At 46.8% G+C, this 13,939-nt stretch overlaps 2 protein-coding genes across 4 annotated transcripts in view; one reads left to right on the top strand and one right to left on the bottom strand.

Moving 5' to 3' along the window:
• lsp1a (lymphocyte specific protein 1 a) overlaps positions 1–9,996 on the top strand; it is a 25,575-nt gene extending 15,579 nt beyond the window's left edge. Inside the window, exons 7-13 of one of the 3 annotated variants that reach the window (XM_086149039.1) lie at positions 1,704–1,747; positions 2,081–2,162; positions 3,206–3,343; positions 3,735–3,827; positions 4,450–4,536; positions 4,712–4,814; positions 9,640–9,996. In XM_086149039.1, the coding sequence (XP_086005165.1) occupies positions 1,704–1,747; positions 2,081–2,162; positions 3,206–3,343; positions 3,735–3,827; positions 4,450–4,536; positions 4,712–4,814; positions 9,640–9,662 (570 nt within the window). In that variant the 3' untranslated portion in view covers positions 9,663–9,996. Of the gene's footprint in view, positions 1–1,703; positions 1,748–2,080; positions 2,163–3,205; positions 3,490–3,734; positions 3,828–4,449; positions 4,537–4,711; positions 4,827–9,639 lie in introns of those variants that run through there. The other 2 variants (XM_086149038.1, XR_015106336.1) reach the window with 2 other exon arrangements.
• prr33 (proline rich 33) lies at positions 6,305–13,939 on the bottom strand. The gene is made up of 3 exons (XM_086149037.1): positions 13,817–13,939; positions 13,545–13,640; positions 6,305–9,458 (listed from the first exon to the last, which is right to left on the bottom strand). Exon 3 carries the CDS (start codon positions 9,441–9,443, stop codon positions 6,606–6,608), a length of 2,838 nt encoding a protein of 945 aa, XP_086005163.1. The 5' UTR covers positions 9,444–9,458; positions 13,545–13,640; positions 13,817–13,939; the 3' UTR covers positions 6,305–6,605.

Below are 13,939 nucleotides of genomic sequence, written 5' to 3'. Positions count from 1 at the left end.
CCTGAACTCTTGAGATGTCGGTACGGTGGAGACGCTGAGCCCCCGTGATCATTCTAAAGACCCGTGGGGAAACCAACAGTTCGCAGTTCAATCTGGACGTCCAGATGTTAGACGGGGTCCCTCGACCCGCGGGGGCCCATAAATTAACACCCATCACCCCGGCTGAGGACCTGAAGAAGACATCATATCAGATGAAGTTATGCTGCGTGGAAGCCTGCTGGGACCGATGAGATCGCGTTTTGGCCAGAGTTGCCGTGGGAAATGAATCGCGCGTAAAATTTTTATTCATATCATTTCTCATCGTAAACATTTTCCAGGCAGCAGTTAGTGTTTTTGCGGCGCTCGTATTAAGCGAGCTGACGCTGAGGGGAGCCGTCCTAAGGAGACGCTCGGGTTTGAGACTGTGACGAAATCCTTGTTCGCCCTCTGAAGGTCTGAGCGGCTTCAGGAGGCGAGAATCCGTCACACACGCTATCTGCATCCTCATCGGGACGCCATTTAGTCCGGAACGTCGGCTGGCAATCACTAGATACAAACCAGGAGCCGAGGAGGTTCGGAGGTGTGCAGCTCCTTTCTTCTAGAATTCCAGTTTCAAGCGGTTTCATCCTGAGATTTTTGTTCTGAATTAGCAAAGTGCTAAAGGGGCTAAAGAGGCGGGAGGCGGAGCCACAGAGGGTTTCACTGTTTATTTGTCCTTCAACTCGGGGACACATGAAGCTCCTATCAGAGGAGCCGTCTGACCCAGTGGACATTTAACCTCATGACTAACACTGTTTGTGTGTGTGTGTGTGTGTGTGTTATCTTCACAGCCAAGAGGTTCAGCCTCAGCTCGTAAGTTCTGTATCCTGGTGTGTGCGTGTGTGTGTGTGTGTGCGTGTGTGTAGCTGCACCAGGAAGTGCATGTTGTTGTGACTGACACTTGAAATTCTCGTGTTGTTTGAGTTGTTGGGACCCAGCTTAGTCCCATCTGCGTCAAGCACAGTTTACATGAATCATTTCAAAGCAAATTCTTGGAACATGAGAAAGATGTCCTCAATTGGGGTCAGAGTTCATCTCATGGCATCAGGACTCCTGATATCCTGCAGCATCACCAACCACAGCCAGCCAGACGTCAACGCCTCATTGGTCCAGGAGCTCGTGACGCCCCTGGGTTCTGGTCTGGAGCCTCCAAAGTCCAGGAGCCAGAGCATCTTCACGCCGAGGAGCGTCATCTGTCAGGACTTTGGAGGCCCCGGTGTTGACGTGTGACGCTCAGCATTCGATCACAGGAGATCAGCATGCGCGTTTGTGTTTGTTTGTGTGCACGACACACGTGTGTTCTGCACGCCTCATCTTGCTGTGTGATGCCTTCACGTCCGTTCGGTTGCTTCCGCTCCTTGGTGAACTTTATCAGAAGAAACGGTAGGTCTGGTTTGGCAGAGTGTGTTTGACCAGGAAGAAACTGAAGCTGAGAGTCCTTCCCTTTGGAATGGGATTCTAAAGTCAAAATGCAAATATTTAGCATTTTTAAGCCATTTTTCTAATCCGTTCAAATAACTATCAGGTCATTTTCTTTCTGAGTTTCATCGTCATTTTTGAAACGGTGGATTTGTTGACCTTCATACACTGTTTGGTGCGGCATGTGGCCCCAACACACACACACACACACACTTTCATATTTCCATGTGAGCTAAATTAAAATCCTCCATGAACCTGTTTTTCAGATCACTGAGAGAACAGAGTCCCTGAACCGCTCGCTGAAGAAGAGGTGAGCGTCTTCGTTCCATCCCAGTCAGGACCTCCTACAACACCACAATATTCAAAATAGCGTCTTTGTTATAAAAAGCCCCCCCCCAAATCCCCCCTGAAATTGCTGAAATACAGCTGTTGATATTTCTTCTCTGAGATTCCAAGAGCCCTCACCAAACATCAGACAAGAGAACAATAAGATCTGATCTAGATTCAAATTTTGGATGGATTTTTTTGTTTTGTTTCCACCAAAGCAGAAGTTTCAATTTGCAGAAAAATTAGATTAGCAGGAATGTGTCCGATGCGCCGGAATCCATCCAAAAGTGAAGGCCGTTTTCTTTTTTCTTCTCAGCAACAGTTTCAAGAAAACGCAGCCACTCGTCCTGCTGGCCAAGATCGACGACAAGATGGAGCAGTACGCCCACGCCGTGGAGGTTAGGGCACACACACACACACACACACACACACACACACACACACACACACACTGCTTCTTGTAAACTTCAGCTCATATGTTGAATTTTACAATATGTTTTGCTGATTACAATGATACTAAAAACCCCACAAACCCGAAGGGTCCAGCGGGTGAAACTAATCCAGGGGATGCAGGACTGAGGATTATCCGTGTCTTTCGGACAGGAAGGCGTCCGGCAGGGACCCTCTTAGTAAGCCTGCTGAAAATGGAAGCTGTGCGTTTCTTGCTTCTCTTCTGTTTTCCCTACACACTCCAGCCGCCCCTCGCCCTTTAACCTCTCATTGTTTGCAAGCGGCTGGGGGTGGAGGGGTCAGAGGTCATCCTGCAAAACCTGCACAGCACCTGGGCACCGAGCTTCCGGCCCCCTTCCGCCCCTCCGCTGATTTCATATCCGACAGAAAGGCCGCATTCAGAGGCTTTCTATTTCTGCGGGCGCCGGGGGCCTCCCAGCTCCAGGTCGCAGCCCGCATGTTTTACACCAGAAGCAATAAAGGGCTGAAGTTACAGGTAGAGAGCGCGGGGGCCGCGACCACTTTCCCCCTGCGGGGATAATAAAGTGTGGCCTTGTAATTCTCACCGTAAAATTCCAGGGCTGAGATCATTCCTGTGTCGTTCATCAGGCATTTAAAGCCTCTGGACCTTCTTGGGAACTTTATGCCTCTCGTTCCTTCGCACAAGGCATTATATAGTAAACGCTTTTTCCGTCCGCTACAAAAGTGATGCAATGTTCTCTTTACATAAACCACAATGTAAAATTGTATTTTATTCAATTTTTTAATCTACACTCTGCGTTTAATTGTCGCTACAAAAGGATTTTCCCATCATGTCGGACAGACATAAGGAAAAAACATTCATGAATGGGTTTAATGAAATAAGACCTTATGGATGCGATCAAAATGCTGGCTCTGGGAGATGTATTAGAGTGAGATCAAGTTTTTCGAATGATCTACGATCATATTCTGGAAAAAAAAGTAGAGCTGGGTTGTTTGTTTGGTCTTTTAGAACTCCCAGGAGGCCCGCGGCACCAAGGCGTCCCTGAGCGACCTGCCCAACGCGCTGGAGCTGGTGGCCTCCAAGAAGAACCTGTTCGAGGCGGGAGAGGCCTGGAGCAACAGCCCCAGCAAGGCGGCGCCCAGCCGGGTAAGAAGGAGCCCGGCCCACTGCGGCAACCGTTAGCATCCCTCTGTTAGAGGCCACAGGACACACAAGCAGAAGAACCCCGGTTAGCTGAGGGTTAACCGGCAAACACCGGCTCAGGCTGACAACCGCTACAAGAAAAGCAACTGGTATGGAATACGGATCTCCTCTGAAAGCACCGTGACACGCAGACCGCTCTCAAATCCCTCGTTGTCTGGATGGAGTTCTGCCCGTTGAGCTCATCTCCATCCAGTCACCGCTCTAGTCTGTCAAATCCTGAGGCGGCTGTTTTGGTTGGATCCGCTCTTGACTTCTGACTTCACGTGAGGAAAACCTGCTCTGTGTCGTGTCTCCTTGAATACTTCCCTGAACGGTTTTCTCACCCGTTCACCAGGACACGGAGGGCCTGAAGGTGGGGGTGGCCAGCCTCATCACTCAGTGGGTCAAGAGTTCGCCAGACAGCCGGCAGACGCTCTCCAGACCCTCGGTGAGCCTCGTGTTTTTTCTTCCCCGGATCATCTCGGCATGGATATGACACTACTTTAGGTACTATAGTGTCAGAAACTAAAGATGAAAAGCTTCGTGAACACCGGCACTGTCTGTATCAGATGGCCGGTCACCGAATAAACGACATGAAAATCACATAAACAGCTCCCCGGTTCTTGGCCCAAAATGGAAATGACATCAGCGAAAGAATTTTTTACAAATCAAGGATGTGAATCCATCTTTCCGACAGAGACGTTTGATTAAACTCTGCGGCCTCCTTGGTTTGGTGATGATGATGACGATAAAACGGTTCGGAACAAGCCAAACTCAGCTTTAGCAGATGCAGCATATAATCTTGCAAACGCTGAAGGTCGTTCCAGATGTCTTGGGATTAAACCCAGCGGCGTCATCCCGGTGGACGAAGGTCTCCTCCTAGTGGAAGAGACAGGAACGGGAATTTCATGAAGCTGTAACTTCACAAGTCTACATTTTTCAACTGTAATATGAGATCATTGTATGTTTACAAGTTGTAAAAGTGTGATAAAAACACACGCTAAGCTAAGCTAAACCCTCTTGAACACACAGTATGTGTCCATAAGTCTTACTGGTTATTGATGCCTCAGGAGGTGAAGACCGGAGACGTGATGCAGAAGAAGAACATGTGGGAAGTTATTGGAGACACATCAGGGAGGACGGGGCAGGGCGTGAAGGTGAACACACACACACACACACACACACACACACACACACACGTTGGCACAGATATCAGGTCAACCCACATGCACACTTTTATCCAACACACACCTGGTTCATGTTGTTATTGTAAACATTTGGTGTATCGGTCGCCTCTTTAATTCACTGCATTCTTGTGTGTCTTTGTCCCAGGGCTCACAAGTTGGCAAAAAGTACAAGTTTGTGGTCACTGGTCACGGCAAATATGAGAAGATCTCTGTGGATGAGGAGAACGGAGGAGGATTCATCCAGTCCGGTGAGGCGAGGGGTGAAGGAGGAAGTGACCTCCATCACAGAAATGGTCAAATCTTCCTGTCTGTCGAGCACAACTGTATGTTAAATTATTCACACCAACATTTTTGAGGTATAATATCTACTAAATTTAATTTACTCAGGAAAATACCATTCAATATTAAAATATTAATTTCCATGGGGTAAATTTTACAAATAGGAAACCAGGTTTGCTTTTCATCATAAACTGACCTAGATACTTTTTCCCCAACAGTGTGAAGATATACTAAAAAAGTAGATGAATCAAGACTCTAAATGTAGCCTCTGCTTTTTAATGAAGATGATTGACATCAAGAATCTTGCAACCAGGATGGAAAAGTTTGCTTTTATTTTGAAAGTGTCAACAGTGAAAGGAAAACACATGAAGATCTACCCGTGAAAGCTTTCCGTTAAAAAAACAAACAAAAAAGAATCTAGAATCAGCAGCGAGATGAAACACACACTCAGACACGCTCACGTACTCACACATCAGAAATAGCTTAAAAAGGGAAGTGGCAGCTAAAGAAGCTAAAAGTGATCCAACTCAACCCACAGCTCTTCTGTCTCTTTGACCTTTGACCTCACGCTTTGGCATCCACCTGACCTTCATCCTCTCACATGACTCTGCCTCTCCTCTCAGCGACCGCCTTCACGACTGCTGATTCTTCTGGCTGACACATTATTTGCAAAATTTTTGCTAGCTTGCTAGCTTGCTTCTCATTGTCATACACATGTTTTTTTCCCTGTAATTTAAGGTATTTTTTCACGCTCTCCTCAGCACAATAATATTAGATATTGGATATAGGTGCCAGATTAAATAAAGGGTTTGGTTGCCAGGTTCCAGCCACCAACAGCAGTTTTTGGACGTTTTGGTAAAAAAGAATCCAGTCTTATTTCCCCTTCGAACTCAGTCGCTCTGTAAATCAACAGCGTTCTCAGTCTCGCCACACAAACACGTGCACGTCTCACCGGCAAATCCATCAAGAAAAGTAACTTAAACAACAACAGCAGCAGCATCCCACTTCCCAGCTGGGCAGAACATCTCATCGGTTCCTCTGCAGCATCGAGGAAAAACCTCTCAAAAGCTCGGGTCTTAGTTTCTCTCCCTGCGATCCGTTACATCTACGGACGCGGGGTTTTTAATCTACGCGCTAAACAATGCGGCCTCGTTCACATAAAACATCTACAGCCTAAAAATCATAATTATAATGATAATTGAAAACTACACATCCCTTGTCACTGGTTGGAGGTCGAGCCCGGAGGCAGGTAGCACCATTGTGAATAAAATAGCTATATTTCTACGAGTTGCGGAGGCAGACGTTATTTGTCTTGAAATCAATATTTGAATTTTAAAGTTCAGCGTCAGTAGATACTTGTAGTCACAGTTTTCTTTGTAAGAACCGTTCACAGTCAAACAAATGGAGAAAGTATGGATTGTTGACGTCTGATGATGAGAACAAACCAGAATCTTCAAGTGAAACAGAAGTGCTTTAATGTGAAGTGACGTCTGAATGACTTTTAAGACAAATGTCGCTTATATCCTGTTGAGCCCCAAACAAACAAACAAACACAGAAACAGAAAAGGACGAGACAACCAGTCGCACCGTCAGAGTATGAATTCAAGGGTGGAAACTCCAAGCTGCCTCAAAGGACATTCGTCAAACACAGACTAAGACTCCAGACCTGTACAACTTTCCCGCTAATGCTTCTGCGACTGTACATCAAACAGATACCGTCGGTACATTTTCTTCTTGCCAAGCAACATCGTAGATGTTATTTAGGTCGACGTGAAACCCCGCGCCGTTCTGTTAAAGTCCTTAGGTTCCTCCTCTTTGCCTTTCCGCCCAATCAGACCCATCTCGAACACGGTTGAGATTTTGGTGACCGGCCTCGATGCCGCCTCTTTCAGCTTCTTGGCGTCAAACTTGGGGCTGAAAAGCAACACCGGCAACCTGAACGCGAACGAGGGAATGTCTTTCACCTCGTCTTTCTTCTCCTCCTCCTTTTGCTCCTCGCCTTTGTTCAACTCGATCTGGTGCATGATGTTCTCTTTGGTGGAGAACATTTGGAAGAGGACGGCGTCCCACATCTTTGTAGCTTTGGGAGTGTCTTTGCTTTTGTTCTCGTCCTGAGGGCCGGCTCTCTTGTCAGCTGTCGTGGCTTCGCTCTGGTCCTTCCCGGCAGCCTCCGCCTGAGAGCCGAGCTCAGGAAACTTTGGCTCCTCCTGCTCCACCACCATGTGCTTCTTTAGTCGAGACCATCCGCTCAGTTTGGCTGCGGCTCCCTTTGGTTTTTGGATGACTTTAAGAAGGGGCTCGGTCGCAGGAAGGGACCCGTGGTCCTTTTTCTCAGGTGTCACTGCCAAAGGGGCTTCTGCTTTCGCATCTTTAACTTCGCTCCTTGTGGGTTTGGAAGACTTAGGTGTCGCAGTTCTTTGCTTCATATCTGTTGCTTCTGGCTTGTTGGCACCTTTTGGTTTCTCTGACTCTTTTTGTTGGGAGACGATGACTTTTTTCTCGTCCCTCTTCTCAGCACTGGGGACTTTGTCTTTGCCGAAAAGTTTTCTCACCACCTTCAAGGGGTCCTTGTCATCACCTTTCGATACAGGCCGTTTGGCTTCAGGAGGTTTGGACACTGGCTTAACTACCTCTGTTTCCACCTTCTGGCTGACAGGGGATTTGACTTCTGCTGCTTCCAGAGGTTTGGCCTTTGGCACCTCTTGAACCACACTTGGTTTTTCTTTTTGTTCAACCAGACCTGATGCCGGACTTGAATCTTGTTTTAAGGTTGTCTCTGAGGCGTCTGATGCTTGCGAAACCACAATACTAGGGATGGAAGGTGTGGCACAAACTTTATCGATTTCTTTGGGGGGTTCTTGGACTCTAGACCCGTGTTCTGGTACTTCTTGACCCGGCTCTTTGGTTTCTACTGGTCTTTCATTTGGTTCTGTCACCTCCCCTTGAGGTGCCATCTTTGAAGTGATGATACCAAATGCCGGGGAGTAGGTTTTGATTCCGCCGTAAGCAGCATATTCAGCTGGTGTCAGTCCTCTATATGTTGACCTTGATTTCTGGGCCAGTATAGTTGGTGTTTTGGGTCTCTGGAAGGCCACGGGCGAAGGTGGTGTTCCGTATGTAGGTGTTTTTGGTCTTTTAAAGCCCAGCGATGCGGTCAGAAGGCGGGATGCCTCGTACGTTGGCGTCTTAGGCCTCTGATAGGCTGAGGGAGTCACAACTTGAGTTACTGGCACTGATGTTGGAGTTTTGGCTCGTGGCAAACTAGGCGATGCCATGGGGCTGTTTCTGCTTGTCAGATCTGGTTCCGATTTTGACTTTGTCATAACCTTTGGGGACTGTTTAGCCGCGGGGGTCTTGTTCCAAGGAGTTTCCCCATTGATTATTGTGTCAGTAGTTTTCTGCTCAGGAGTCTTTACACTCAGTGAAGCGGCGGAACTGCTAGGAACACTTTTGGGCAATCTCGATGCTTCTGATTCCACTGTGACGGGTGATATTGCAAACAGCAAAGGATTGGGTCTTGAGATTTCAAACACAGGTGTTACTGCCCGGGTCCTGTGGTATGCTGGGGTTCTGGGACGTCCACCCAAAGTTGGTGTTTTCACTCTTCTTTCCAATGTTGGAGTTTCTCTTTTGCTTTCAGATGTCAGAGCGGCTCTTTCGCTTTCAAATGTCGGAGGGGCTCTTTTGGTTTCAGTTATCAGAGTAACTCTTTTGACTTCAGATGCAGGGCTTATGATTTTTACAATTTCCGCTTTGGGAGTGGCCCCTTTGATTTCTGAAGTTTGTGTTTGTCTTTTGGGATCCTCCCCCAGTGACGGGGTCATCTGTGTGACATAATCTCTGACCTCAGTCTGCTGTGTGAATTCTTCGATTTCTGTCGGTGTTTTTGGGAGCGGGACTGTGGCGCCGATGGCGGTTAATCCAGCGGTGTCAAACACCGGCGGAGTCCTGGATGTCTCGTAGTAAGAAGTGGTCGCTGTGTACATCCTGATTTGTGGTACATCGAACATCGGTTTGGGTGATCTCGAGGGTTCGGTTGCTTTGAATGTTGGACGAGGACTTCTTGGTTTGCCAAACGGAGCCAACACAGTAAGTGGTCTAATCACGGCTGGCGCTCCTGATCCCTGATAAGGAGTCGGACCCAGAACTGTAGGTTTTGGCTGAGTCGCCGGTGCCGGAGGAGCCACGGCGGCGTGCTCGGAATACGTATAAGACGTTGCGACCGTCTGAGGGGAGAACCTGGTTGCTCTACCGTAGGGTGCACGTTGCGGGTAAGGAGATGCCACATGTTGATACAGAGGACGGATGCTGAAGCGAGGAACCTGTTGGAGGGCGTGGAAGCCGGATGGCGCCTCCGGGGTCTTGGGTGGGGTGGAGTGGTCGCTGTGCTCGAGGTCAGGACTGGCCTCGTTCACCGGGGAGAGGCTGGAGCGGAAAGGACCTGCAGACTGCGAAGCCTGAACCGCCGCCTTTTTCTTGGCGGTTCTTTTTAAAAGCTTCTGAAGCCGGATGTTGTCCTTCCCGGGTTTGGGCAGCAGGGGGGGAGGGTACGGATGTGAGAACAGGACGGACTGGGTGACATTGTAGGCGACCGCCATGAGCACTTCAACCCCCTGCGGAGCGAAAAACATGAGATTGATGAGTGGCTCGTGGTCAAACTATGACATAAGCTTGAGCAGAACTAACACACTTTGTATGTTTTGTGGTGTTAAACCTGAAATTAGCAAAACCGATGAAACATCGATGCACAGAGGACGATGTTAACGGAACATTTTCCCTCTGTTCTTGTTTCAGATTCGTGTCGGAGTGACTACTGAGGAGGCCCGGTCTCGGCTGGTCGTCAAGTGACAACCTCCATATTTTCCATCCTTATCCTACAAATCGCAATTTATTTTTTCATTCTGTTGTGTATAAACGAACATCATCGACTGTCCGGGTGTCTTTAGATACTCCTGTGTTTTTGCCTTCCGTGTCCGACTGGGAGCTGCTCCTCCGTTGTCGCTCTTAACTTCCAGGAGGCAGCACCTCAGAACTTGGAGAACGTCTATCATTGGTTAGCTCAGCTCACTGGTGCCTTCAGCCTTCCCCGTCCTCAGTCTGTACTGTACGCCTTTAGAACTCCTTTTTTTAATAAATTAAAAACGTTTTCTACTTTGTCAGTTTCTGTTGCTTCACTGGTTTCTAACATTTCACCAAAGACCAGTTCACCAGGTTCATGCTGTTTCGCTGTTTTCAACATCTCTTCAAGGAGCAGATCAGACCCCAAAAGAATCGTTTATTTTGTTTACATGTGAATGTCATATTTTTCGCAAAAAAGTGTTTTTAGACTATAAGACTCCATCTCTAAATCATCTATAAATACAAATGTGGGACATTGTCGGCTCTTGGAATGAAAAGATGGGAGTTACTTCCGGGGATATTTGGCGTCACCAATCGGCTGTATTTTGGGGGCCGAGACCCTCAGTTTTAAAGTGCGCCTGACTCATCCTGAAGGAACCAGAGCTCAGAAGCTCCTCGTCGTGGATGAAGTTACCGCCTCGCAGCTGAAACCCTGGAAGGTCTTGGTCGTGCCCTAATTTTAGTTTAGAGGCCTTTTAAAAGACCCTGCTGTTTAACAGGCTGCATCACTTTCCTGGCCGTAAATCACAGATGTGAGGCGATGTGAGGCAGGTGCTCCTGCAGGAGAGACCTCCCAAGGCAACCTGGGCCACACATCTGGTGATCGCTCATGTTCATGGACATTTTGCCGATTTTATCTGATCATCACTGTCAGCAAGCACAAGAAGCCCCGTTCACGACAACCAGCCAAAATAAACAAGGGACGGCCCCAGCACTGTTACATTTCAGGCATCACAATCGAATGACAGAGTTGTGCAAAACCCTGTATCCTCATAACAAGAGAGTAGAATAGACTGTGCCTTTATTCGTGCCACAGTGGGGAAAGTGGACAACACAGTAAAGGTAGTTAACTTTGATTTCTCTGCGTAATAGTGGCATCATAAAATGTAAACACTCGTGCAAAAATTGAAAGAGGGGTTTAAATGAAAATATAGAAACCTTAAGATAGAAAAGCTCATAGTTTTTGTGCTCTGAAATGACTATTTCAACGTATTGGTTCCTGGCTAAGGTTTGACATTTTTAATGTAAACAATAACCTCCATGAAATCTAAAGGCTCAGGTAGTGACGGCCATTGGAATCTTCCATTGCACTGCGATTGGTCTGTAAATGTGTCAATCAAAGCTAAGGCGGGAACTAGCCTCCCAGCCGCCGGAGCGTATCAATGCTAAGTCAAGCTAGCCCCCGTGGCAGACCAGCCACACGTCTATGTTGGTGCCATGGCGAATGTTGAGAGTTTCTTGAAAATAGCCCGGAGAATTTATCCTCCCATGTATGCAGATTCAACGCAAATTAAAAGTTTTGGCAGAAGTAAGGAACAGTACGCCGCTCCGGAGCCTGAGTTATAGCTGGAGTGCCTGAGGCAAGTCCAGCATCAAATGTACTCAGGTATTAGTAAAGAGATAAAGTAAATTCTACCCACGAGTCTGTCTGATATAAACAACGGGGACATTATTATTTTTCCTCCTCTAACCCTCTCTCATTTGAGGAGAAAAAGATCAGTAAACCGTTTTTTATGAAGCGTTCTTCCCAGCGTCATGCTAACTAGCATCACTGCTAATTAGCCACCCTGTCAGCTAGCACCCTGACTGCCGCCCAGCCGGATAGTTCACCCAGTGGAAACGCTAACAACGAAAAGGACACATCATAAGGACAAAGAAAGTAAGTTTTGCGATTTGGCCCAAATTACTGTCAGTTTGAATAATATTTACACAGTTAGGACTTATTAACTCAGGGTGCATGGTCCGTAAATAGGGCGGTTTGTGTACCAGACGTTGTTTAACATGGCAAACTTAGCTTTGCAATGGGCAATCAGTTGAGTATGTCTGTATTTCTTTTTCACTTTTATGACTAATTTCTTTAAATGTGTTTTATCATCATTGAGCTTCTAAAGATGGCTGGTGCAATTATTGAAACTATAATGTTTTATAATCGATTCTTTAGCTGTTGCTGCTTGTATTTTTCTCCTCAGAAATCACCACCATTCTGCAATCAGTTACGTTTTCAAGCTCAACTTTCAACTTTTACTTGGGGGGGGAATAAGAAAAGCACAAAGTTAGAACTATCTGAATGGATTGGGCTTATTTGCATCTCTGTCATAATGTTGGCTATTATTTTGAGCCAAACATGAAGCCATCCTGTTAATTTAAAATTATTGTTTAGAGCACATTCATTCAGGTTGTTGACATCAACCATATCATCCCAATGTTCAAACCGTGCTGATCCAGAAGGCTTGGTGGCTCCTGGAGGCTGGTTTTGGTCCGAGCTGAAGTTGGCTGGACAGATGCAGCATCTTCAACAAAGTCTCAGCTTGATTCTCTTTGCAGATTAAGTCATAATCCAAGTGAGACTGTGCTTCAAAGTGCTCAGCTGGGTCATGTGTAAAGCTCAAAAAGCAAAAGTGAATTTGGAGGCAGCAGCCTCAGGACCACAGGCCTAGGACACGCGTTCTGGCCGGTCAGTCCTTTTTCAGTTTGCAGCAACGTGATTCTCAAATATAAGGGTTTCTAATTGATAATCCACAGAGATCCTGACTTTACTGACTCCTTCGTCATTGTCACATTTTATTCAGAAACAGAAAAGTTGGACTGGATTGAACGGCTTCGCCTCCATTGAGGTTTTTTTTCAAAGTATTCGATCGAATGTGAATGAAGTTCTCTGGAAGTAAGGCTTGAAGTGTCCATGGCAACAACCAACTAACAGCTATGGTATTATTCATATAATGTAATACAAAATACATATGAATACTGAAGAAAGTTTAACCGACAAAACCCCTCGAAAGTTGCAGCTTAACTAATATATTTGAATGGAATTCAGTGAAATCGCTTTTCTGCACAGTTCAAATTCTTCTCATTACAGTTATATAAGTGGACAGCATTAGACCTTCGGTGGATATTACCTCGAACAATTTATTTCCTCAAAAAAAAATTGTCAATGATAGCATGCATGATAATTAGCATGGAAGGCTGAAATTCTCCAAAAATCATTAAGAATTTTATTTTAAATGGCCCAAGGAGTAAATCCTGAAAGTCAAGAAACGGCCCTCAAAAATGGCCATAATTGATACATAACTGAAAACTCCAACAACAATTGACCTTAGAATTATCCTAAAAAGTGGAACTGAACTCGTGTATTAAACTAGAGACACAAATTATTTGTGTTTGTTATACACTGCTGTCATTACCCCCTTCACACACACACATACACAGTTACAGAACCAGGTTCAATTCTAGGCAATGAATTACAAAATACTCAGCAGCAAAATCAAAGCATTAATTACAGATTCCAGACATCATGGTGCGTTTTACTATGTGTGTCACCCTGCTGAAATTTAGGCCAGAGCTTTGCCCCCCCCACCCCCAGCCTCCTTAAACCCGACACCCGAGCCTCCTTTTAAGGCCCTGGTGGGCTCGGTATTTGGAGGGCCTTTAGGATGCGAGTTCAAAAGAGGAAAGGGTAATTATAGCCCAGTAATAAACACCAGTGCTCCACAATGGCCTCCTTAACTCCACCAAATCCACCCCAAAATGTCATGCACGGTCACTTTCGGACACACACAATGTGAGTAAACGGAGAAACTCACCGGGTGAAAACAGGACTTGTTTGTGGAGTGGCGGGGGCAGGGTCCCCTTCAGGAGGCAGGACATGGAGTTCAATCTGAGCAAACCGTCACTCAACACTAAATCAATGCAGGGGAAAAAGAAACAGAGGAGACGGAGGTTAAAACCCCTGCCGGTGTTTGAATGCTGCACGGGGGGGAAAAAACACCCCCCGCGTGCAAAGACCGCAGCCCTGGCCTGCAGCCGCCACGTCTGACGCTGTGCGGCGTGAAAGCTGCGATGTAGGTGCGTTTACCTGTGCCGGCGCTGCTCGGTGGCGGCCGGCGGCTGCTGCCTGCTTGTCCCAGTCCAGAGTGTCGGAGCGGCAGGTTCACCGCCAGCCCAACGTGACCCCCCCTTCCTACAAATGGAAGGCTGC

The sequence above is a fragment of the Fistularia commersonii genome, chromosome 7, assembly GCF_037954325.1.
Source record: "Fistularia commersonii isolate RoL2024-O1a breed Wild chromosome 7, RoL_Fcom_v1.0, whole genome shotgun sequence".
NCBI lineage: Eukaryota > Metazoa > Chordata > Actinopteri > Syngnathiformes > Fistulariidae > Fistularia > Fistularia commersonii.
This window is presented reverse-complemented; position numbering and strand designations above follow the sequence as displayed.

Excerpts from the sequence above, each read along its gene's own strand:
- prr33 (XM_086149037.1), bottom strand. The coding sequence starts at position 9,443 with ATGGCGGTCGCCTACAATGTCACCCAGTCCGTCCTGTTCTCACATCCG.